The sequence below is a fragment of the Bidens hawaiensis genome, unplaced genomic scaffold (genome assembly GCF_021521415.1).
Source record: "Bidens hawaiensis isolate Kalapana, Puna unplaced genomic scaffold, B.hawaiensis_p1.1 tig00006635_1, whole genome shotgun sequence".
Classification (NCBI taxonomy): domain Eukaryota; kingdom Viridiplantae; phylum Streptophyta; class Magnoliopsida; order Asterales; family Asteraceae; genus Bidens; species Bidens hawaiensis.
Genome location: NW_027491449.1, coordinates 1,311,511 through 1,337,613, shown reverse-complemented (window position 1 = coordinate 1,337,613; position 26,103 = coordinate 1,311,511). Strand labels below are relative to the sequence as shown.

General features: G+C 33.3%; 1 protein-coding gene and 1 pseudogene across 3 annotated transcripts in view; one reads left to right on the top strand and one right to left on the bottom strand.

Annotated features, from left to right (window-relative positions):
• LOC143633251 (heat shock 70 kDa protein 17-like) overlaps positions 1-26,103 on the top strand; it is a 152,929-nt gene that overhangs the window by 3,685 nt on the left and 123,141 nt on the right. Inside the window, exons 7-14 of one of the 2 annotated variants that reach the window (XR_013153643.1) lie at positions 32-193; positions 296-370; positions 450-550; positions 840-909; positions 1,002-1,058; positions 1,157-1,218; positions 1,291-1,363; positions 1,456-1,697. Coding sequence is in view for 1 of the 2 variants with exons in the window: in XM_077101592.1 (XP_076957707.1) it covers positions 32-193; positions 296-370; positions 450-550; positions 840-909; positions 1,002-1,058; positions 1,157-1,218; positions 1,291-1,363; positions 1,456-1,635 (780 nt within the window). In the remaining variant the exon portion in view is untranslated. Of the gene's footprint in view, positions 1-31; positions 194-295; positions 371-449; positions 551-839; positions 910-1,001; positions 1,059-1,156; positions 1,219-1,290; positions 1,364-1,455; positions 1,899-26,103 lie in introns of those variants that run through there. The other variant, XM_077101592.1, reaches the window with a different exon arrangement.
• On the bottom strand, positions 3,169-8,671 carry LOC143633226 (DExH-box ATP-dependent RNA helicase DExH6-like; annotated as a pseudogene). Its single transcript, XR_013153640.1, has 12 exons — positions 8,398-8,671; positions 8,241-8,315; positions 8,094-8,138; positions 7,923-8,013; positions 7,772-7,830; positions 7,502-7,648; positions 7,361-7,413; positions 7,239-7,272; positions 7,080-7,169; positions 5,988-6,998; positions 3,681-4,682; positions 3,169-3,592 (listed from the first exon to the last, which is right to left on the bottom strand). The product of XR_013153640.1 is annotated as a DExH-box ATP-dependent RNA helicase DExH6-like (transcript).

The window sequence follows — 26,103 nt, the reverse complement described above, 5'->3', positions numbered from 1 at the left end:
ATTTTGACGGGTATTTTGTCAAATGCTGCAGATCTCTGAAAAGAGCGTGGGATCCGTAAAACCTCTCTCAGAAGATTCGCTTTATGAAGGTAAGCTTAGATTGGATGCATTAGATGCAAAGGATGCTGAAAGAAGGAGAACTGCAGAGTTGAAGAATGATCTGGAAGGTTACATCTATGCTACCAAAGAAAAGGTTTGACTTCCTATATATACACATACATAGAGACACACACATATACGTATCTGTAAGTGTATTGGACTATTGGTTTCTGTTTCTCATGTTTGATTCTGGCAGCTTGATGATTTGGAAGAATTGCAAGTGGTTTCTACTAGTGAGCAACGCCAATTGTTCATTGAAAAGCTTGACGAGGTTATCTCACACACTTACTCTCTATTTGTATGCATAATAATGTTCACTGGTTACCTGTAATTATTATGTATCCTTTCAGGTGCAAGACTGGTTGTATACTGATGGTGAAGATGCTTCTGCCACTCACTTTCAAGAACGCTTGGATCAATTGAAAGCTATTGGCGACCCTATTATTTTCAGGTGTGCAAATTATGTTATAGGTTTTGTTATTAAAAGCAAAGCATTGTACTTTTACAAAACTTATTTTTCTCAATTATCTATAGATACAAGGAACTTACAGCAAGGCCAGAAGATGCATAATAATGTTCACTGGTTACCTGTAATTATTATGTATCCTTTCAGGTGCAAGACTGGTTGTATACTGATGGTGAAGATGCTTCTGCCACTCACTTTCAAGAACGCTTGGATCAATTGAAAGCTATTGGCGACCCTATTATTTTCAAAACTTATTTTTCTCAATTATCTATAGATACAAGGAACTTACAGCAAGGCCAGAAGCAACACAAACCGCTAAACGGTATTTCAGTGAGCTTCAAGAGGTAAATTAAGATCCTGTTAGATTGTTTCAACTTGAAAAGTCCTTTATTCTTATGCCATCTATTCAGAATCCATGAATATGCCATGTTTACAGATCGTTAGTGGATGGGAATCTAAAAAACCATGGATTTCAAAACAGAAAATTGATAAGGTGAATGTCTTTCACTTATCCAACATGGTTATTATGGTCCATTTCTAATCAATATTAACGAAATAATAGTTAACTTTCTGTTCCATGTTCATTTCCAGGTTTTGCGTGAGGCAGAAACTTTCAAAAAGTGGTTAAATGATAAGGAAGACGAGCAAAAGAAGTAAGTTTAATATCATTTTTAGATATTTCTTTTTTAAAACTATAAGCAGTTGAAATCAAATTCTATCGACAGGCTATCTGCATCGAGCACTCCTGCTTATACTTCTCAAGAAGTTATCAACAAGCTACTCGATCTTCAAGACAAGGCATGTTTTATTAGTTTTTCTATTTTCGGTTTTGCTGCTTGATCTTAATTCTCTTTTGTTTTGCTGACAAGTGATATTACACATTTTACCAGGTTGCCATCACAAACAGAATCCCGAAGCCAAAACCAAAAGTTGAGAAACCAACTGTGAAGAACAAAACCGAGAGTCAGACAGATGAACCAAAAAGTTCCGGTTCCTCAAATGATGACGACAAAAGTGACCCCAAAAAGGAGGAAACAGACGGGCAGTCAACCGAACACGATGAGCTGTGATTTTAACCATCCTAACATACAGAGTGGGCGAGTCTGCTTTTATAGAAAACATCGATAGGTACGTGAGGTTAGTGGAGAGGTAGTTAAATGGATATATAATTTCAGACCAATTTTGATTATTCCATTATTTGGGTCAATTTTTGTCCTGTTGCCTAAGTTTTGTACCCTCTAAAATATTCTGATAATGATGTATTATGAATGCATTGATGCATTCGAGGTTGTTAAATGGGCACTGTTTCATGATATAATTATAATTATAAGGTTATTGTACAACTGAATAGAGATATCTAGTTAATAAATACAAAGAAATAAATAATGACGGTGATACGAGCACACTGGACATCTTTAGCAATGTTCTCAACTTATCAGAATACACAGTGAGTTTGATTCTGAAATTCAGCACAGATGTAAACCTATTAAAAAATGTGCATGATGCGTTTTATGGTATGGCCTACATGTATTTATGACGAATGTCGCAAAAAGAATCGAACCTTTGCCCCCTAGTGAAATTAAAAGTAGTGAAATTAAAACTAAACTCATCGGCGTTTAAAACATCTTTGCCAACTTCATCTTCTTATCCTCTCAAAACACATTTTGACACTTCATCAAGTCTCTTTCCTTTTGACAAAGTGCCTTTCAACTTTTGTTAATGCATCTGAGAGCTTCATCGAGACCGACAATTAGGGCTGGCAATTTATACACGAGACATTAATACACGACACGTACCTACACGACTTTAACAGGTAACAGGTAAGACCTTAACATGTTTCGTGTATAAAACAGGTAGACATGAAATTACCTGTTAATTTTCGTATCTAAACAGGTATAATACCTGTTTACATGTTAGGTACCTGTTAATACTTGGTTATTTATAAAATTAAATAAATATAATATATATATATATATATATAGTTATAACTTATATTATATCCCATTATCTATATATCCATAACCCTAATTCATTCTTAGTTTCTTGCTGCCGTCTGTCTCTCAAGTCTCAACATCCATCCTCCCTCTCACGCCAGCTATCACCCGAAATCCGTCGCCGGCCTTCCCTCTCACGCTTGCCATCACCCGTCGTGGCCATACTCTCTCCGGCTTCCACCCGTCGACTTTGATATTTTATTTTAAGACTTTTATGAACTTTCGTCGACTTTTGTTTCGCTAAAAGGTTGTCAAATGTGTTTCTAAACAGCTGTTACTGTGTATTATCGTGTATACCAAGCATTACCAGGTTCGTGTTCATGTTTGGGTTACAGGTACACGATAAGTTTTCGTGTCGTGTACAGGTATACCCATTTCATGTTCGTGTCTTATTGTGTACGGGGGGTATACACGATATGCCAGCCCTACCAACAATACCCAGTCATAAATCCCACCAACGTCATAACCAACGACTACTTTTAAGGAGAATCCCAGCTTCAAAAACTTATATGGCATGAACAATATAAAAGCAACATAGAGTTCTACACAAAAACTTTAGACGGCATAGAAAAAAACAATGATAGATATAGGTAACAAGTAGTTAAAAAATAGAATAGTAATATAAAAACAATATATCAAAAAGATGTGTATTAGTAATATTCGAATAACTGAATTGTGCTAAACGTTACAAAGAAAAAATCAAAAACACGAGTAAAAAAACTCATTTTCAAGCTATATCGCTTTTAACAAAATCTCCCATTGGAGCATTAGTTTCATTCACCTCCGAGCCCTGATTGTCATGTTGGCTTTCTGGTACTTCATCAGAAGGCCGATGATGTTGTTCTGAGCCGTTAATTGAACCTGCAACCACCTCCGGCCAACCAGGATCGGTTTGTGTTACCGCTGAAGTCAACAAACAAGAATTTTCAATCGGTCCGTTAATTCCAACAAGGCCATCACATGATAACACACGAGCTATTGCATCTACAGAGGCTGCGAGTACGTTAGGAAGTCTTTTTCCCGGATGTGCAATCTGCAACCGAACAATATATGATAATTTCAAGAAATCTGATAAATTAAATTCAAACTATAATAAAAGTGAATAAAAACAAATACAGTACCTTAAACAGAATTGTTGCAGACAACTTTTCTCTCAAACAACAAATCTGAGCGGCATCAAGAGCCGTTGACTTGAATGAAAGCCACCTGTCAGCAGTAACTATGACCGCAGCATCAGGATAAGACATAAAGCTATCTTCACTTTCATTAACCATAATAGGAGCAACGGCGAATTCGGTTGCTAGCAACAACAAAGGGAGTGGGGCAATAATACTGCAATTCCTAATACTCAAACCCCCATCACCACGTGTTACCTCATCATAAACCACCAAAGGTCCATCACCGCGTTTCTTAATATCTAACCCATTATTAACCGACTGACCGCTCAAACGGACCTCCCCAATACTAGCATTCTGTATAACGTACCCACTCGACCTTTGCTTAGATCGAAGTAACTTTCCCACCCTAGGATATAAACCCGCAACAAGAACTGCGTTAATTATGCAACTATTTTTAGAATTTTCATTTAAGCAAGATGCATTTCCTGGAATAAACCCGCTCACATGAAGTTCACGTTGAAGTTGCTGACGCATTTTGGATAACATCCTCATAACATTAGGCGACACAAAATATTTATTACAAAACTGGCCTGCTAGACCCCGTTGTTGGGCGTTTCTCCAGCATTCAAAAGCTGCTATTATAGCAAACTGATCACCATGACTACCGTATATTGATGCCAGCTCAGATTTAGCAGCAGTTACTTTCTTTTTACCATCGGGTATCATTGGGAAAGTAAAAGGGTCTTTGAGGTCATTTGCACAGGCTAAAGTCAAAGCCGGGTCAAGGCAGTTCATTGATATGGCAAAGAAAAGCATCTTGCTTGTTAGAGGGTGAACCGGGATCGAACCAAGTTTCTCACCGAGCTCGGTGAGTTCTTCATTCGGTGACAAGGCTCCAATACCTTGAAGAGCAGTAATTGCATTATGAATGGCTAGTGGAACCGGGGGGTCTAATGTTTTTTTCAAAAAATCTTCTATTTTGCCACTTGGGTCTAGAATCTTCACCTGTATGAATGAAAGTATTAACGAATAAGTTTATCCCCGTAGTTTGATCAATTTGCAGGTATAATACCAAGATTTTAAAAATTATTTTGAGGGTGTTGCACATTCAATTCCCATTGTTAATCCCAGTTAGTTTTAACGAAAAAGTGATGTCATGTGCCATGCATGTGAAAGTAAACGTGTCTTCTTCATCACCTAGTTATTAAATGCGTTACACGCACTCAAGGCGCAAAGGCCTCTTCGAGGGCCTAGGCGCAAAGCGCAAAAAAAAGAGCGGGTATCAAAAAAAAAGCGCACTTAAATAAAAATATTTCAAAATATATTATGTAAATGGAAAATGTCACTTTTTTTAAATACCAAACTATTCCAAAACCATAATCCTCAGCATAAAGTACCAAAATTATATCAAATACAATATAACCAAAGTGTTCTTGAAAACAAAACAAAATGATTTCTATCCTCACTCTTTGTCCCACAATTGGTGTTTATTACTGACATACTCTATAAAATGTTAAATTCATGTAAATTAGCAATTTCACCTCTACTATTACCGAAAAAACACCATACATCTAAAAAATCAACACAATTTATTCAAAAACGAATGAACTGAGCTAATTCAATTAAAAGAATTGGCAGTTTGTTCAACATAGTCAAGCTAAATAAAAACAGTTTAAAATTTAATCAATCACTGATTTTTCTGGTTTAAATGGGTTAAGTGTTAAGTAAAACAAATCAAATAAAATCAAGCTAAATAAAAAAATATATAAAAAAAAGATAGCTTACTTTTAGGACTAGTGGTTTAAATGGGTTACGTGATAAAATGAAAAAATCAAATAAAGTAAAGCTAAATAAAAAAAATCAAAGAAAATAATCAATCACTGATTTTTCTCCTATAATAGCACCTGTAGTCAAAGGAGGCGGTGGAACACCGCTTCGCCTGAAAAAAACGCCTAGGCGCCAAAAGACCACGCTTTTGATAACTATGTTTAAAACCGAAACTTCGACTTTATTAGGTTTCAAATAAAACAAAATTCACCTTACATGAAAGACAGTTTTATTAGGGTTTCAAATCTGCATAAACACAGTTACCCTCGCATGAATAGCACATGATATCATTTCGGATTAATGATGGGAGACTAAGCGTGCAATCCTCTCAAAAATGTTTGGATTAAGCTTGCAATTTTTTAAAATTCAGGGACCAAACTTGGAATTTTGATAAAACCACAGGAACCATTTGTCCAGCTTTCTCTAACAAAAAACTAAAACTATTGATGATAAACAATAGAAAATGTTACAGATGATTATTACCTGCAAACATAGTTCTTCAATAGGCGTTCTCTTAATCTCGGGCACTTGAAACTCCAAAAGTGAAGCTGCCCGAACCTTGGAATAAAGATGATAACATATTCCAGGTTGGCACCGCCCTGCCCGTCCTTCGCGTTGCTTTGCATTTGCTTTTGAAATCCAAGAAGATTGTAAAGCCGTGACTTCATTAAACGGGTCATAACTTTTTTCTTTCACTCTTCCACTATCAATTACAAAAACAACATCATCAATCGTGACAGACGTTTCTGCTACATTTGTTGAAAGTACAATTTTCCTGCAGCCAGCAGGCGGTCGTTGGAAAACTTTCTTCTGATCTATAGACGGAACCATAGAATGTAGAACCAATATCAAAAACTTGCTAGAATCATTGAAGACTTTACTAGATTTCAACTTAATTTGTAATCTATTGATTTCATCCCACCCTGGTAAAAAGACAAGTATCGCCCCTACTTGAGACTCTGTACATATTTTTCTCAATAGTTGTTCTATGAGGATAATATCGACTAATTCAGGATTGACATCTTTGAGGTAAGTATCAAGTAAAACACTCTCCTCTTTTGGATCTAATGCGACTGTGTCTAAATGTTTTCGTAAAATCTCAAAAGCTTCTTTCTGATCCGCTTGTTCTGCCCATGACAGCGCGGTTTTTCCTTCATTATCTTGTAAATGACAATTAGCACCGAAGGAAAGAAGCATGCAGAGATCACTTATCTTTCCTTTTCTGGCAAACACCATTAATGGTGTGACACCTGTCACAGAATGCTGATAATCACACACACCTAATCCTTCACCCATTGCAACAATGTCTATTAACGAATCCAGCTCATCACTTGACCAGGCTATATTAATAGCCTCATCAAGGGCACGTTTGTAATCGTCGGTTAATTCAGGTTTCTTGCTAATGTTTGTTTTTGAAGTGCCGTCGAGACGGCGAGCATTTGTTGACTCTGACCTCACAAGCATAAGTACGTCCTCCAAATAAAACTTTTTGACCTAAATATACAAATACAACAAACTAAGAATAGAAACTTGGAAGCCAAATACATAAATTCAAGGTAAAGAAAACAAATTTACATCATAAGTGAACCCTGGGACACGTAGGATGGGACAGCCACCATAGTACTGAGAAAACCGCTCAGCATCAAGTGTAGCACTCATCAATACCTTTCAAAATATAACTCTGGTCAACTTTTAGTAAATGCTAAAAGAACAATGTAAGATAGTCGTACTAACCACACGTAGATGAGGATACAACGGAAGAACGTCTCTGCAAGAAATATGTAATTAGAAAAAGGGTATATAACTGTGAGTTGACTTTAGATAAAGTTAAGCTTTTTAAAGTAAGTAAAAGACACCTCATGACTGTTAAAAGAAAATCAGAGAATCGGTCCCTTTCATGAATTTCATCCTGCAAATACACGCATATAAAAAAACGGAAGTCTTGAAATGCTGAATAAAGAAAATATAATATATCAATAATGAAATTAGACTGATACCACAATGATGTGAGTGATGTCAGATAATGCATTTTTGACCATCTTTGATGACTTGTGTTTTTCAGCATTTACTAAAACTCTCAACAAGACACCAACCGTGCAAAACACAATAGATGAATGACTTCCGCCATGCTTCTCCAACCTTATCTAGGAATTTTCACATTAAAAAGTAAGTGTAACAATCATTAATAAATATTTAAGAATATATATATATATAAAGCAACCAATTTTGAAAGGGGTAATTAATGTGCAACATCAATCAACAGATACCTTGTATCCAACACTCTGTCCAATAGGTTCACCTCTTTCAACAGCTATTCTTTCAGAAACTACAAAAAGCATAACATTATAATAAACAAACATAAAAACTAAAAAAAGAAAAATAGAGGAACTTAAGGTACTGGATGTGTTATAAGTTTACCCGAAATAGCAGAGATTCTTCGTGGTTGGGTGCAGACTATCTTACATGTTTCACCTTTACTCCACATATAATCCAACAAATACTGAGGCACCTGAACCAAAATTAATTTAAAAAAATTAGGTATCCAAAAAACTATAGTTGTTGATCTAAATGCGTAGAAAGGGTGCCAACCTGTGTTGTCTTTCCACAACCAGTTTCACCACATATGAGAACTAACTGGAGTAAGACAATAAAAGCAGCAAAATGATTTTCATCTTTATATCCAAAATATATAAACACAATGCATGATACATGATTACATAAAGTAGGCAGCAAAACCTGATTGGACCGTATTGTTGATGTAATAGCGTCCTTAAAAGACGCAATCGGAAGTTTGGACCTATCTTCGGTAATCTGGAAAGCGAATATATTATCAGATTCATGTTGTTAATCAAAGCCCAAAAAGAAAGTATTAAGCAAGTGCCATAGAAAAAACCTTTCTTAATGTCGGGTTGGATCGCATTTTGGCCACAGCTGATTCAAGGTTTGCTGCAACTTCAGCCTTAGTCATCACAGGTTTACAGAAAATATCATCATTTCTCATCGGTAAGCCGTCAGTCTTTTTAATAAACGGGGGCAGCAATCTTTTCAGCCTCGTCGTGATCGCCAGGTGGATAACGGTAGAAAAAGTCGTTTAAAACCGTTTTCCCGTCTTCTGAAAAGGTAAACGAGGAGAGAGGTTTTGTATATATTGAGGTGGTCATGGTCATGGTCATGGTCTTGGTCATGGCCTTGCATATGGACTTGTTCTTATAAAGTATAAGATGCCTGTTAGCCCCATGTCTAAACAGAAATTTAAGTTTGTGTAAAGGTTAGGTTTTAATTCATATAACAATAACAATATAGATTAGTTAGATGAATATTATTAGCGCGTGTGAATCAAGTAGTGTAATTATGTAAAAACATCGTGGTGTAATAACATCATAATAATAACTACACTAACACTAGTTGATTCTCACAGTTAGCATGCTAATTTAATTTGTATTTGATCAAAACCCGATACTGACCCGAAACTTTTGGAATGCAGACCCATTTGCCTGCATAGGTTGTGGACCTCACCACGCTCAAAGTTTGTAAGGGGAGTGCTGGATTGAAATGGGCACTCTGTGAAAGAAAGAAAGAAATCAATTGAATAATAATAATAATAATAAAGATGAATGTATTATTATTATTATTACCTTGAGCATTGGATTTCTGAAATTCTTCAAGTTTGAGTTGAAAGTGAAGGCGGGTATCGGTGGGAATCTTCCGGGATTGTTGCTTTTGGCGTTTGGCTTTTTTTCTACCTTCCTTGCTAACATACCGACGATGTCTTTTTCCTTTCAGGGGACGACTCACAGCAGGTTCCATGCCAATTGATTGATTGATTCGAGTGTTTTCTCAAAACCTGGTCGCCGTACTCTGTCTGCTCTGCTTAGTAAGAAGAAGAGGGGAGGGAAAATAAAACAATCATTCACTAAACCCTAACCGGTTATAAAATAAGGACTTATAAAACCCTTTTTTTAATTCATTTGGTTAAAGGGCAAATGCCTTTTGCAACCTTGATTTACGCGGTATGATTATTGATTAGGGCTACTTAATCGCTTGTTGCTTGAAAAATGCTTGCTTGATTTCCGCTCGGTTTGTAAATGAGCCAATCACCTTGGTGTGGTTTGTAAACGAGTTTAAGAGTAAAGATACTTTTGCTTAGGTTCCAGTTCAATTGATTTTAATTAATTAATATCTCTATCTCTATATATAATAAAAAAACAGGTTTTGACATGTGTCACCGTCACATGCATTTAGGACAAGTGTCATTCCCGCATTGTATTTGATATTGTGTTCATCAACCACACTATCCATGTCTCCTAAAACCACTTTGATTGTAGCCAAATTTTCACGTACTGTACAGTGTATATACACCCATTTTGCAGCCAGTTTTAGATTTTTTTAAACAGTTTTATTATTGATCTTTTAATTTATTTTTTTATTGTTTTCTCCGAAAATCTGTTTAATTTAGATTTTTTTATTAATTTTCGTTTGTTTATTAATTTCTTGACTTATTACTATTTTTTAATTTTATTTTATATTTTTTTGTTATTTTCAAACTTTTTTTTCTTATTGTAGATAGAGGGAAGAGAATTCCAATTCTGATGGGTGGATTTACTGTTGTTCTTCAATAGTTCATCATTACTATGGATTTACTGCTATTTTTTTTTTGTGTTTCTTCTCTCTTCAGAAATTGTTGATTTAGGGCTTTATTGGTTAATTTTGGCTGTTGATTTGTGTATTACTTTGATTTGTGTTTTAATAACACCCAATTGTTGTTTGGTTTTTGAAATTGTTGGTTTTGTCGTCACTAATTTCGAATATGTGGTTTTGTACTTTATGACATGTTTATTTTACTTTAAATCTTAAGCCGAAATGAATATTTTAGGTCAGATTTATTGCTGTTGTGCTTGCTTTCTGTGAAAATTAGGTTAACTTAACCTGTTACAGACTAACACAAATCTTTCTTTGGGTTTCATCGTACATTTATGAAAAACGACGCAGTTGAAAGTTGTTTTTAATAGGAATTATGAAACTCATGTTTTTTATGGAACTTGATTGTTCAAGGATTCATGCTTTTTTATATGCTCAATACAAGATAACTTTGTTGGAGCCGTTACTAAAATTATTTTTTAGGGACTTTCGAATGGAGTTTCGCATGACAAGAACGGAAAGAAACGGCCTCATGAGGATGACAGGTTAGTAATTATGAATTCTTTTTATTTTTTTTGTGGTTTTTAACGCGTGTAATTTATGTTTTGATGGACGTTTTAATGCAGCTTCTTTAGCTGGTTTAGTGGGACCCAACCGAACGATGATGCCATTTTGGGTGAAATTCACGATGGAGTACGTTCGTTCACGTTATCTTTTGATTGAACTTACACCGAACTGTTTTTGACTTACAACGTTTGATAATGTTTTGCAGGCTGCTGAGATGATTAAAGAGGATTTATGGGTTAATCCTCTTTCATATTTCAACAATGTAAGCCTTTTATTTTCTTTTATAATTTTCATCTTTTATATAATTTCTACTGATCTTTTTATAAATTTTCTTGATTAATAGGATGCTGACGAAGAGGAATTTGGTGACAAGGATGATGAAGTGGTAAACAATAATCAAAATAAAACATGAGTAACGCGTTCATGATTTTATTTTTAAAGTTTTTAGTATTGATTTATATATGTGTGAGCCCTGCTTGCGGTGCGCACATATGATGTATATATGTGTGAACCCTCAGGTGGGCAAAAGTGAAATTGCACTAATTTTGACGTTATTTTACTAATCTCGTGAAAATAACGTTAAAAGTGACGGACGGTTAATCAGGCATCATGTAGTGGCATTGATAGCTGAAAGATAAGGGTACATACACCGATCAGCCGGTGTCCCGATGATTGAGTGCTATGTGCCTTATGTCTAGGGCTTGATGCAAAACTACTATCGAGCCGGGGGTCTCACCGGAAGCAGCCTCTCTATCCCTATGGGGTAGAGGTAAGGCTGCCTACATCTTACCCTCCTCAGACCCTACCATAGCTTTGCTATTGGTGGGATATACTGAGTACGATGATGATGATGATGATTAGTATTGATTTGATTGGGATTACTTTTTATAGTTATATAATCGTTGGACGTTTATTTATTTTTTTAGGGACTTTCCAATGGAGTTTCGCATGACAAGAACGAAAAGTACGGAAAGAAACGGCGTCATGAGGAAGATGAAGAGGTAAACAATAATCAAAATAAAACATGAGTAACGCGTTCATGATTTTATTTTTAAAGTTTTTAGTATTGATTTGATTGGGATTACTTTTAATAGTTATATAATCGTTGGACGTTTATTTATTTTTTTGGGAATGTAATTTGGGTAGAAAATTCACGGTTACTTCAAAGTATGCGTATGTGTTGAGTGAAGTTGTTTGCTTATATTCTTTTTTCTAGGTTTGTTAACTGTTATGGTTACATGGGTGCCATAAAACGTTTTTAATTTGTAATCTTTTTAGTAGTTACCTTACATTTTTGGGTGTTATTTTCGTTTCTTTCAGGGTTGTTGATTTCGATATGCGTATGATTGTGGCATTGAAAGAGGCACGCTTCGCACTAGGTAAATAGCATCCTCAACATATTAAATTTCTAATTATGTTTGTTTATTATAATTTCTGGTAGGTAGGGCTTCTGTTTCGTGTTAACTGCTCAATTTTGGTTGGCTTAAAACGAGCCATTCTTTATTATAACTGTTTTTTTTTTGGTAGAAAATATCAATCTGGATTTGGTATAGGGTTTTGTTTACTCATATCTGAATTTGAATGAGTTTTGGAATATCTATTAGTATAAGGATTTATCTTTAGCATGTACTGGTCCAGTTGTAGGTATTTTACATCATAGAAGCAATTTTGCAATATATTGGATATTTTGCTATACTAATTGCTTGAAACTACATACTTTGAAACTTAAATTGTTGTTCTATCGGAATGGCAAAATGCATTAAGTCAAGTGGGTCTAAAGTAAGGCTGGTAAAATGGGCGTGTCGGTTCGGTATGGGTGACATGTCATAATGAATTCATGTAAAAATGAGTTTGGGTCAAAGCGAGTCGCTTAAAAAATCATCAATCAAAATTTAATTAAAAAAACATTAAATTTAACCGGGTCAAAACTGACCGTTAAAAATATATTCAATTTGGTGGTGTCAAAAAACCCGTATTAAAAAACATCAAAATTTTCATGTCAACAACAAGCTCTAACAAAAATTTGATAGTTGTTGGCACTATTTGATTTGATGTTATCAAATATATTGGTATCATATTTTGATGAGCATTATAATATTGATTTAATGTATTTTTTTTACACTGGAGTTTTTAAAATTATTGTTTTGTGATTATAAGAAAGTTTTATGTGTATAATATATAAAGACGCACATACATATTTATTAATTGGTCAAATTTAATCTGCTAGCAAGTCAACTTTTTATTTCATTAATGAGTGAAAGAAAGGTTTTTATTATATGGTCGAGTTAAACCCGTTAACAGGTCACTTTTTTGTTAATTAACATATAAGAAAGGTTTTTTTTTACTGAACAAACATATCAATTTTTTTATTTAATAACAGGTAAAAAAGTTTTTTTTATAATCGGGTCAAATTTAACCCGTTTTGATTATTTTGGGTAGAATTTTGATTATTTTGGGTGTAATTGGGTTAACTTCATATTATCATTATCTGAGGTTGGTTTTTTAAATTATTGTGGAATTTTGATATTTTAGTTGTAATTGGGTTGTCAAGTTTGTGAAATTGGGTTAATTTGTCTCTGTTTAAGGTTAATATCATGTTATCTGAGGTGGGTTTCTGTTATTTTTTGTAGAATTTATATTATTTTGGGTGCAATTTGGTTAATTAGTGTATGTTAAGGTTAATTTCATGTAAGTTGAGGTGGGTTTTTGAAATTTTTGTAACTTTTTTGATTATGTAGGGTGTAACTAGGCTAACTTTTCTCTGTTTGTGGTTAATTTTATGTTTGCTTAGGTGGGTTTCTGTTATTTTTATAGAATTTTGGATTATTTAGGGTGTAATTGGGTTACTTGGTCTCTCTGTTAATGGCTAATTTCATATTACTTAAGGTGGGTCTGTGTTATATATACACATATATATGTGTGTGCGCATGTGTTTTAACTTTGGGCTTTAAGTTAAAGGAGCGAGTTTATCTTGTCTCAGGCTTGGCTCATTTATGAACGAGCTGATTTTGTGTGAGTTTTTTTAGAGCGAAACACGAGTCGCAAGCTTTTGAACTAACCTAATCACGTATAGTGGAAGAGAGAAAGATAAACCATATTTTTGATGCCCTTGACAAACTAAGGTTCTTAAGTGTAACCGACCCGCCATTGCTTGGAGATGTCGGTGAGCTAAAAATCCGAATTAAACCCGACCCGTAAAAAATGGACCATTACAATCTTGTAAGATTCTTTACTTTTCTACTTTCTTGAAGCTTCCATTGCATAGTGAAAGCGGCATCTAAAACAGTATTTTTGATTATTTTTTTTGTAGAGGCACCGGTATTGGAATGACTCGGGAAGAGCTTATAGACTGCCTTGAAACTATTGCTCAAAGTGGCACTTCCAAGTTCTTAAATGCTAAGGGACTTCTCTCTTTTTTCTTATATAGTTATGCACTTATGTGCATCAGTTTCTTAAATGATTTTTTTAATGTTTTATCGTGTTATAGGAGGAGAACAAGGATATTGGAAGTGATAACAGTTTGATTGGTCAATTTGGTGTCGGGTTGTATTCGGCTTTTTTGGTTGCGGGAAAGGTCTTTAATTACACTCCCCTCTTAACTGTTAGTTAATATGCATATTTTTTGGTTTGAAAATGAACTTAATATGTATATAATTTTAGATCTTTTATCAAATAGGTGAGCGTGTCGACAAAGAGTCCCTTCTAAAACCCCTCATTGGTTTTTGCAATTATCATAATCTTCCAATTTTCCAACATTATGGCCGTCACCGGAAGCGAGACACGGGTAGTGGAGGCTGGAGTTCTTTCTTTTGCAAGTAAGTTATGATCATATATTAATTCAATTTTTGTGTGTTTTTGTTCTTTTTATAAAATCCAATTTAGGGTTTATTGGTCCAACATTGTTTATCTTTCAGTTGTGGGTTTCAATCTAGACAACATCCTTCCAATTGGAATCAAAATGGTGGACCAGGTTTCAAGATGGCAAAGACAACAATAGGTATGTTCTTACTTGCAATTTTATACATATATGTTAAATTTTGTTTATACGCTTTTTATATAAGATTATATCGATGTATGGCATTTTTATACTTGCAATTGCATATGAACAAAATTATTGTTTTTGTTTCCCTGTTGAAATTTGTTTTTATATGGTGTTTGATCTTAATTTAGAGCTGATTAATACCTTATATAATTTGTGTGTTATGTTATACTTAGATGTATTGTGAATGTCTGATAGGGTTTATAATGCTATTCTACAAATAAATAATATGTAAATTTAAATAAATATTTGGACAGTTAATATTTTGAATAATTGGCTTTGAGGATTTAATTTCATTTTGAATCATTTTTACGTGTATAATTGGTAGTATATTTGTTGGTGCGATATAAATTTTGTGATTTTACAGTCTTGAAATAATTCAAAATACATTGAGTGAGTGTGAGATGCTAGGGTTGTTCGTTTATTATATCTATACAATGTGTCTTCATTTTGTAAGTAGAGTTAAATGTACACACTGCAACTCTTCTTTTTGGTGATTATTTATCAAGTTACGCAAACAAATTGCTTATAATATTGTATGGTAATTTTGAACAAAGTCTAACAGTGACTGCATCTAGATATCTTGGTGTTAAGGGTAAAATGGGGTTACACTAATGGGAAATGTTTCTTGCAGACCTCATCATCAAATGCTGGGAACTGATTATGCAAGAATCTTGCGTGCAAATTTTTGCATTTCAACATGTACTTATTATTCTGTGCTCCATATTCAATCTTGGTTTATTTGAAAAACTTTCATATCCGATTTAGGATGATAATTTTAGAGGATTGGTGGTTTAAATATGTTGGTGAACCGCAATAAATAACTACCTACTTAAGCTTCTTTTCTTAGTCGGTTCGGTTTTCTCTTGCATTAGACTATTGGTTGTAATAAGTTAACATATAAACTGAAGTGTAAACTAATATTTATATTAAATTTTCTATTATTTATTTATTTTATTGTAATATTGATGTAAGGGGTACTTTTGTCATTCTATAATTAGATGTATACACTTAACTGAAACCGGGTTAAATTTAAACAGGTGCATAATTGGATGAGAAACTGGTTGATGTTCACGCAGATGATTAACAACATTTTGATATAGAGATTTCTGATGCGGATGCATGCTACTTATTGAAGAGGACTATTCATCTGCATATCTAAAATCCAAGGTAAGTTATATTACTTTAGAATTATAATTTTTAGTCAAGTGCAATAATTTGTGTTACTTTATATGTTAAATGCGCAGGAGATGCAGAGGCTTTAGTGGATGAAACTTCAGCTGGTATGACTCAATAGGTTGCTGAATATGCAGGTTTGACTTTTATAATAGCCTAACAGTTGACTTTTGTGGGTTTACTTTTGCGATTTATTCATGCATACCGGTTTTTTATGCATGAAAAAAGTTGATATTATGCTCATGATAGGGCTCCAAAAGTAAGCATGGTTGTAGGCATGTTTTTAAGAAAGTTTTAAATTGGTTAGGATGTTAAATAACGTTAAAAGTGGCGGAAGGTTAATCAGGCATCATGTGGTGGCGTTGATAGCCGAAAGACAAGGGCACATGCACCGATCAGCCGGTGTCCCGATGATTGAGTGCTATGTGCCTTATGTCCAAGGCTTGATGCAAAACTACTATCGAGCCGGGGGTCTCACCGGAAGCAGCCTCTCTATCCCTATGGGATAGAGGTAAGGCTGTCTACATCTTACCCTCCTCAGACCCTACCATAGCATTGCTATTGGTGGGATATACTGAGTACGATGATGATGATGATGATGATGATGAAATTGGTTAGGATGTAATTGGTTGTTTCAAAATAGTCTCAACTTGGTTTTGGTTAAAACGGGTTCTAACCAACATAGAGTTGGCTTAAAAGTTAAAACGGTTTCTTTGTAATTTTCTGAATTTTTTTATATATTTTTTACGAGTTAATATGACTTAAATATACAATATGAGGTAAATTATACTTTCATCCTCTATTGATTACATTGTGCACGGGTAGTTTGGTTTGGTTCAGTTTTGGGACCCAACCAAAACCGAAATTTTCAATTGACGTATTTGGGTTTTTGACCCAAATTGTATGCAACGTTTACTCTTTATTGTATTCATTGGCACCCTAAATAAACACAAGGATCTTATTTAGGGTGTCTCTAATTTTATACACTGTTTACTCTTTTAATTGTTTGACGAACATTTATTGTAAAATTATTGACAAATAGAAACTCCTACATGCTTCCTCTAACTGTGTGATGTTTAATATTACTAAACTTTGGCATGGTCAAGTTTTTGTGGTGTTTCTTTGTTATCTATGCTACAACATTGAAACTGTTACAAGGGTAAGATTATAATGTGATTTAGCAGCAATAATTATTTTTGATATACTCTTTGTGACAATAGTTTTTATTTAAATACAGGGCGATCATGTCACGCTACGCACATATATAGACGATGTCATCTTGCGCCGGTACTCTAAACACGTTCGACAACAGATGGTGATAAATGGACATTTGGAGTTGATGTGGGCAATACATTAGTGTTAATATTTTCGAGTATTGATGTGTCGCATCATACTCGGGTGAATTGAATGTACTTAATGTTTGTTGTGAGTGTATGGTAAATAATAAAATTTATGTTTGGATGAAGAAGATTGAGAGATAACTACAATGATCGAATAAACTAAACTTGGGATGTGAGTGTTGTGAATTGTGAATTTGTAATTTAGTAAATTTGCAACCATTTAGTGATATTAATATCTTTTCTTTTACTCTTTTTTTAATTACCACCGCATGAGGTACACCGAATGCTACAAACCTCATTTAGTTTTGTAGTAATTTGGCATCGAATATAAACTTATGAAGTTAAAATATTATGTTTTATTAAAGACATAAAATGATTCTTATTACTATTCTATCAAAAGTTTTTTCAAAGTTTATTCTCACACAATAAAAGTGTTTTTAATGTTACATGAATTCAAAATTTCAATGGTATATTGGTTTTCGAATAAATCTTCTAAAGAAATATGTATGACAAACCTTGTAAACAAACATATCATACGAATTGTAAAAAGGAATGAAGGCGTACACTTTTATTTGTTGTACACCTTAGTAAATTGTAACTGGTGTTTATAAAATATAAAATGGAAAATGGAACCGACACATGTCAAAACATTTTAATTTCATTCACTTGACTATATATTAATTTGATTTTTAAAATTCATAAATCATATTTATTAATATGTTTGAAAAACTAATTTTTTTAACTCGTGTGTCACACGAGATATAATTGGTAAATATGGTCTTTATAACCGTAGTGAACGGTTTGGTTTACGGTCGGTAGGTTTGGTTTCGCGGTCGGTTTTATTTTGTTAGTTTTGTTCGGTCAGTGCTAAAGGATTAAACCGTAGTGAACTGTTTGGAACTTTATACTAATTATGATGCAATTTTGTAAATGATAATATCTTTGAAACTTTTTTGTCACCCGATTCAAAGGTCAATGGATTATTCGATGCGAAAAATATTTAAATACAAACATTATACTCTCTATAACAAGGCATTTAGAAATTAGTAAATGAAAACTAGAACCTATATCTCTTAACACAATATATTTTTAATTGAATTTTATGGTTATATGTGAAATTGATTTTTATAAATTTTACACATTTTATTATATATTGTTATTAATATGTTTAAGAAAAGAAATTTTCACAACCCGTGTAGCACACGGGCATATAAGCTAGTTATATATATAAAGTAAGGAAGATATATATATATATATATATAGATGGATATATATATATATGTATATGTATATGTATGTATGGGAAAATATATGCAAAAAACCCACTCCAGTTGCGAAAACCCCGGAAACTCAATTGTGTGGTTCTAGGGTATGCCATGTATGTACAACTTATATTGATTGTTTTTTAATCAAATGGGTAGTTAGGTAAATTCACCATAATGCCCTTCATCATTGTCTCATCTTCATTCTTTTTCATCATTTTGACTTTCTCCCTCCTCTATCATCTTCTTCAAATTACAAATATTTTCATCTTTATTTCTCTCTCAAGAACAACCATGGATGCTCATAATTTTTTTTTCATCTTTCTTTCTTATGCTCTCAAACGGATCAACAAATCATTGACCACAACACAAATTTGTTTTCCTGACCACTATCAAACTTGTTTTAGATCTACGATGAACAAGGATGTCATATGCAAGTTTTGATTTTCAGATCTCCCCGCTTAGATGGAGGTTCGGATCGAGTTGCGGCTAGGGTGTTCCAGCGGTACTTGAAGGTGTTTTGTGGTGAAGGTAATGGAGGCTAGGGTTCCGATTTCTACATCTTATACCATCTTTAAAGCTTTTCGGGTTCCGAATTTCACATATGCCGTTGTCAAAGTTATAAGAGCTCCTTTTATAATATAAGATTTATTAAATAAGAAGGTTAGTTATATTTTTTTTTCAAGATCTAAAGGATTGTATTTTTGTTTTTCTTTTTATCAATAAGAATCCATATGAGTGTGTATTTTGATATTGATTTGTTTTTAAGATATGTTTTTTCTTCTTTTCCTTTTCAAGTTCTAAAGAGTTGTATTTTTGTTTTTTTTATTATTAGTTTTTCTTTTAATTAATAAGATTCCATATGAGTGTATTTTGGTGTATGTAAAATGTTCGCAAAACATATGTTCATAAAACATATGTTCGATTAATGTCTAAACAATTAACATATGTTCGATTAACGTCTAAACAATTAACATATGTTTTTTTGGTTGTATTGCAGTTCCTCCTAAAACGTATGTTATTTCCGCAGTCACTTGGGCCCGAAAACCTGTTGGCTGTCGATATTTTAAAGAAAAAGAGGAAGATGAGCTGAATTGGATTGAGTTAAAATAAAAAAGAACTACATTTTATTGAAAGAGTGTTTTTTTGTAAGAGATAGTGTGTGATGGTGACATAAAGTGTGTGAATATGTGTAGGAGAAAAGTGTGATGGTGACATAAAGTGTGTAGATATGTGTAAGAGAGAGAGAGGGATTGATTGTAACATATTTTATTTATTTTTAATAAAAGTACACCCTTAAAAGTGGTGAAAAGTTCTTTTAAGTCATATTAACTTTTTTACTTTGATTTCTTTTCATGTTGACTATTTAAAAATTCAAATTCTTATTGGTTTTTGTATAGTTTTTTTGATGTTAATAATATCTTCTGAAAGAACAAGAAAGTTTTAAAATTCTTATAATACACCATGCACCTCATCGTTTAACGGCCTGCAGTACATAGTCGTCGGAAAACAAATGAGCACAATAATTTAGAGATTTAAATTATTTAATAGAAAATTTGTTATTAAAATGAGATTCACAAATAAGGAGAAAGAAAGTAATTATGCCATAAAATAGACATAAAGTATTCGAAGTGATGGTGACATATTTTAGTTTATTTTAATAAAAATACACCTTTAAAAGTGATGAAAAGTAATGTTGAGGTCGTATCACATTTTTACTTTTGATATCTTTTCATGTTAACTATTCAAATATTTTAAATCCTAATTGATTTATGCATAGTTTATTTTACGTTAATAGCATCTTCTTAATAAACAAGAAAGTTGGAGATATGAGATTTAAAATTGAATTTATTAGTAATACTGGTGAATTAAATAGATAGAAAAATTGGATAATAACATTCCGATACTAAAAAAACATACGTTTTTGCATATGTTAAAAACATACGTTTCTTTGACAACAGTAACACACGTTTTAAAAAAAACAAACTCTGAAGACCACCCCGCCCCGCCGTCTTTTTTTCCCGTACAAATAAGTTGAAGATATAGTACAAAATTCAAGGTTTCTTTAAGAATCGCAACAAAAACCAAAGAAAAGTTTAAATCTTTTTATGGGCCAACGATAAAAAGAAAAATGAAGCTCCTTTTCTACTCTAGAATAACAAATTTCAAAAGATGTAAAATAATATCCAAATCTAAACAAAATTTCCAAGAATATCTTAAAAAAACTAAAATACTAAAACAACCATATATGAACTTTGTCAACATAGTACCTTAAAATAGAAAAAAAAACTAAAAACGACGAGATCCTTGCAGCTTTCATCCATAAATTCTTATTAAGAACTTTGTCAATATAAAATGTCCAAATCTGAACCTTTTGTAGAGGAAAATCACTGGATCAAGTGGTAAACGATTAGCTTGCGACTTCCGGCAACAACGGTGGCCGTGAATCCGTTTTGTGGATTTGGATATGGGTTTTGGATCTTGGCTTCGATATGCTTTGGATTGTGGTTTTGATTAACATCATCACCATATTTAAATTCTTGTTTGTTGTGTGAATGAAAGATGGAGGAAGAGAGAGAAAGAGAGTTTTGATTTGAATAATGAAAAGAGAAATAAAAAGTACTTGGATTTGAGTAAGAGAACATGACATGACATAAAACAGAATATATTAAATTACCATGTTGTCCTTCTGTATATTTTTAATCTTTTATTTAATATGATAATATTATTTATGTTAATCATTTCATCTCAACCATTCATTCATCAAGATCAATGGCTAGTATAGACTTTCCAGGGTTTTCGCAACTAGAGTGGGTTTATATTTTAACCATACCCATATATGTATATATATATGTGTGTGTGTGTATATATATATTCATCTATCTATATTTGTCTCTCCCAGTCACACCCCGACCAAATGCGGCAGAACATGTCGGGTTGCGACGGATTGCCCATAAGCGCATGACACTATTTTAAACGACAATATTTAACAAACTCATTTCATTTCACAACATCAAATGTCACATAACAATATTCATAAGACAAATATAACAAAATATAGCAAATCATAAATGGTCTTGATGGCGTTTTCCTCCAACTCCATAATCAACCTAAATGCAAACCTGTAATATTTAAATAAAGTTAATCAACACAAAGGTTGGTGAGCAATTCATAGTTTTGAACACATATGTATATAATAAGAAAAGCCACAATCTTCTATAGGAAACAATAAATAATAGCAATAATTTGGATAAAAGTGAGATCGCTAATAGAATTACGTTAGCGACACCTTGCTATAAGGGGATGCCAAATAGTCTAGGATTTATAGTTATCGTTAATAAGCATATATTAAGGACACCTTGCTATAAGGGGATGCCAAATAGTGTAGGATTTATAGATCAACGAACCAAAAGCGATAAACACGTAAACACATGAGCATGTAAGCATAGAACAGCAAACGAGCATTTATTTAAGTAAGGTATACAATAACGTTTGTCGTTTAAGACTCAAGTATAAAGCATTTGGTTGAATAAGTATGAAATGTAACCCCCAAAATGAAAGATGGGAAACGAGGTATGAAAGTACTCACGTTCAAGTAATAAACTTATAAGATGGTTGATATAATGCTAAATATTTATGTTTCCCGTGTTTATTTTATTTAATATTTTAATAGTTTTTATTCGTTTTTAGTCGAAATTTGTATACTACTAACGTATTTATGTTTTGTAGGTTCCGGGGTTTGATCGTGATGAAAATGGGCGAAAAACGAGCTAAAACGAGCCGAAACGGAGATCCGGAACGCATCAGGAAGGAACCGGACAGAGAACCGGTCAGACCGGGCCGGTCTGACCGGCCCCCATGGAGGAGCATGCCGCGCCGCGCGAAGGTAGAAAGCTAAAAGCCCTTGGCGCGGCGCCTAGGCACAGCTGGGCTAGATTATTTTCGTTTTTGCTTCTTGTCGGGCCTTGTTTTGGGTATTTAGAGCATTCCTAATGGGTTCTCTATCTCTATCTTTAAAATTTAACTAAAAAACATAATTTCTTTAATTTATACATCATTTTCTAATTACCTCCCCCAACCCATTCTCCATTACCATCTCTATATTCATTTGTCTTATTATTATTTTCAATATAAAATGATTTCTAATATAAATTTATAGAAGGGTAGATGCAAATGGAGTATCATGGAACACTCTAAATTTGGAGGCTTCTAATATAATTTCACTAAAATTTAGAGATGAAGTTTGGAGAGAGAGAATGGGTTGGAGTGATTATTTGTATGTTTTTTCTAAATTTTAGAAATGAAGATGGATATGGAGAACCCATTGGGAATGCTCTTAAACACCTTTAACTTAATCCTGACATAACCTTACACCACCAGCCAAATTGGAGAGTTCTTGGAGCTATTTTACGAGTCTTGTGGTGATTTTGAAGGCAAGAGAACATCCGGTGAAGAGCTAGACGTTTAAGATCGAAGAATACGGGTTTTATCGCCTTTAATCTTTCGTTCTTTATTATTTCACCATGTTTTCGTTATTATTTGTTTTGTTTGATTTAGACTTTGAGATGCTAGGCTAAATTCCATAAACTACCTAGGTCGTGATGAACCTTAGTTCGGTTTGATATTTGTTGGATTTCGTTTTCGTTATGGATTTTATGTTCTAAGTAAACGATTGAGTTTGATTTAATTAATGCGTATGATTGCTTGGTTTTATTTACTTGGACTTATTGTTTCACATTGCCCTTGTTGATTGTTTCATAGGATAGGGTTTTGTTAGGTCATTTACTGTGTGTTCTTGGTTAGTTTGTGATTAATATGCATTAAAATCATAGAAACAATAAAATCAAGTAAACAGATAAAAGTGAACTGCCAGCCTAGAAAGCTGTAAGGTGATAGGTTGTTGATAGATCTTTGCTTGTCGGGATTGCTAGATTTATTTCTTCGTAAGGAGTCCGTCTAGATTTGATTGTCAGCTTAGTCTATTAAATTAATTGGGTTTGCTTTGCTATCTTTTGAATTCCGCGCTGTAAGGTAGGTTTTCGTCATAAAAGATACTTAGACATAAGCGATTAAATAACTGTAAGGAAGTTTAATATAAAACTGGTGAGTCTTAAAACTTGTTAGAAATCCATAGGCGTCTTCTTGAAGTTCAAGGGTCCTGTTCGGGTTTTCTGTCAAGGGTCTATTTTATGATCTCAGTTCCATAACTTAAGTTTTCCATTTAATTAATAACCGTAACTTTGGGGATTCTAGCCTAGGTGGTTTTTCATCATCATCTGAGTCAGTCAAATTTTATTCTCTTGTGTTTTATTAATTGTCTTTTCTTAATTAGTTAATTTATTAGTTTAATATTTAATTATTTTAAATCCCCCCTCAAATATTATTAATAAATAGTCGTGTCTTGTAGTTGAGTCTAATTTGCTAGTTTCGTAATTTAAAGAGTCTCGTGGGTTCGATATCCGGACTTACTTAGCTGTACTAGAGTCGATCGGTTCACTTGCCGGTTAGTAGTTTTAGTTAAGTTTAAGGGTCTAGAGTATTACTTAGTGTTTAGATTAGTATAATTTTAGTTATTTATTTATAACTACTTTTAGCATATTAATGGTAATTTGGAGATTTGCCGGAACGACGAGTTTAACGAACAATGCCTAAAAGGAAAGAAGTCCTGGATTTAGAAAGGCTGTCTTGAATAAAATAAATGTTGAGAAATGTAAACAATTAAAGTTCAAGGTTTAAAATGTAACAATTTAAGAATTTATAATAATAACCCTTTAAAATGTAAGTTCGCTCGAAACCGGGTTAAAGTATCTAACCTTAATATTTACTCAACTTATGCTAAGTAATAAGGTGGGTAAAATGCAAGAATGCAAGTCCCTTTGGAATAAAGATACTAAAAACGGGTTTTAACAAGTGTTCGGATTGTTGGTTCGGGTCTTGATAATTGGTCAAACCCAAAGTCAACTTTCCAAAATAATGAATGTTATGAGATAACTCAATAAAACTTAATAAAACTTAACCAAGTATGTGGTTCTATTGCTTTAGAACTAACAACGCACGTTAAACGAGTGTTCGGTTTTGTCGGTCCAAACTTTGTTATGAGATCAAGTTGGATCCAACATTTCCAAGTACTTAAGAAAATAATTAAAATCAGTTTGTAAACTATTTTTAAAGAAATATACAAGTCTTGATAGCTAAAAACACACTTGTGTGTCTTAAGCTAGTGAAAATAGGTTTAGTTCGGTTTGGTTCGGTTTCCATCTCACAATAAGTTCATAGATGGTTTCCACATGCTCAAATATCAAAGAACTTGTATAAAAATGTACAAATGAAAATACTTAAGTTTTACAACCAAAAAGTTAACAATAAAGTCTTTAAACAAAAGTTCGGTTTTCGGTTCGGGTTAAGACCGAGGTAAGATTCTACAAACCCATAACCATAGAACTTATAAAAATGATTTTAGAAACTTAAATCTAACATTAAACATGTTTAAACAAGTATTTAACAAAAACTAGTAAACAAAGTTCGGTTTACGGTCTAGAGCTATTTACGGTTAAACGAGGCTAGACTCTTAGAACCCATAACAATGGAACTTGTAAATATGACTAACAACCTAAAATGAGCAGAAGTTAAACAAGATTAATGTGTATAAACAACTATATATATATATATATATATATATATATATATATATATATATATATATATATATATATATAAAGGACTCGAAAGTCTCCCATGAAGCCTTGCCTTACGAGGTCCGAAACCTCACCGACCGGGATCAGAGAAGTAACTACCAAAGGTAACAAGGGGTGTATATTATATATATGTTGTTCCATCATATTCAAGTATTAATAAGACTACATAAGTAAATTAGAATGAAAGATTTAACTCAGTTTGACTTTTGGAAGTCAAACCTTCAAGAACACTAAAATAACAACCTTGAATTTTTGAAGTTTGAGAGAGTTTTTGGAGATGTAGCATGGGAAAATGAAGGGAAATGGTGGTGTATATTTAGGATAATGTTGGTGGTCAAATATGGGTTTGAGTTAGAAGAGTTTTCATGCAAAATGGATCAAAACAAAACATAAAACATCAAAAATCCGTAGCTGCTGATCTGATGGCCATAGCGCCACGTGATAGGGCTTGGCCACCCCCATCGCGCCACGCTATGGGCTGGTGACAGATTTTCCAAAGTTTCAAAAATGACTGTTTTGGCCCCCGAAGTTCGTTTTAACTGATTTCTACGCGTTTTAAGGACCGAAAAGAATGTTTTCAAGACCCAACAAGTGTAAAAAAATATTGTGACATAAAATCCATTATCTTAATTATAATATAAGCTTCGGTTTACAAAACGGTTCGGTTTACATAATAAAAGATTACAAAAGGAATACATTCGAGACCCCGATTTGACGAATGTCACACTCAGAGAGATGGGGGAGGGGGAGGTGTAAAGAGAACTTTAAAAAAGTGGTTTTTCCCAACCCTTGATCATTTCCTTTCCTTTCATTTACTGCATGTTGTCATCACATCTTTTTTTGTTAGACGAAAAAAACCTTCAAAAGGAAATTTTGACTTTG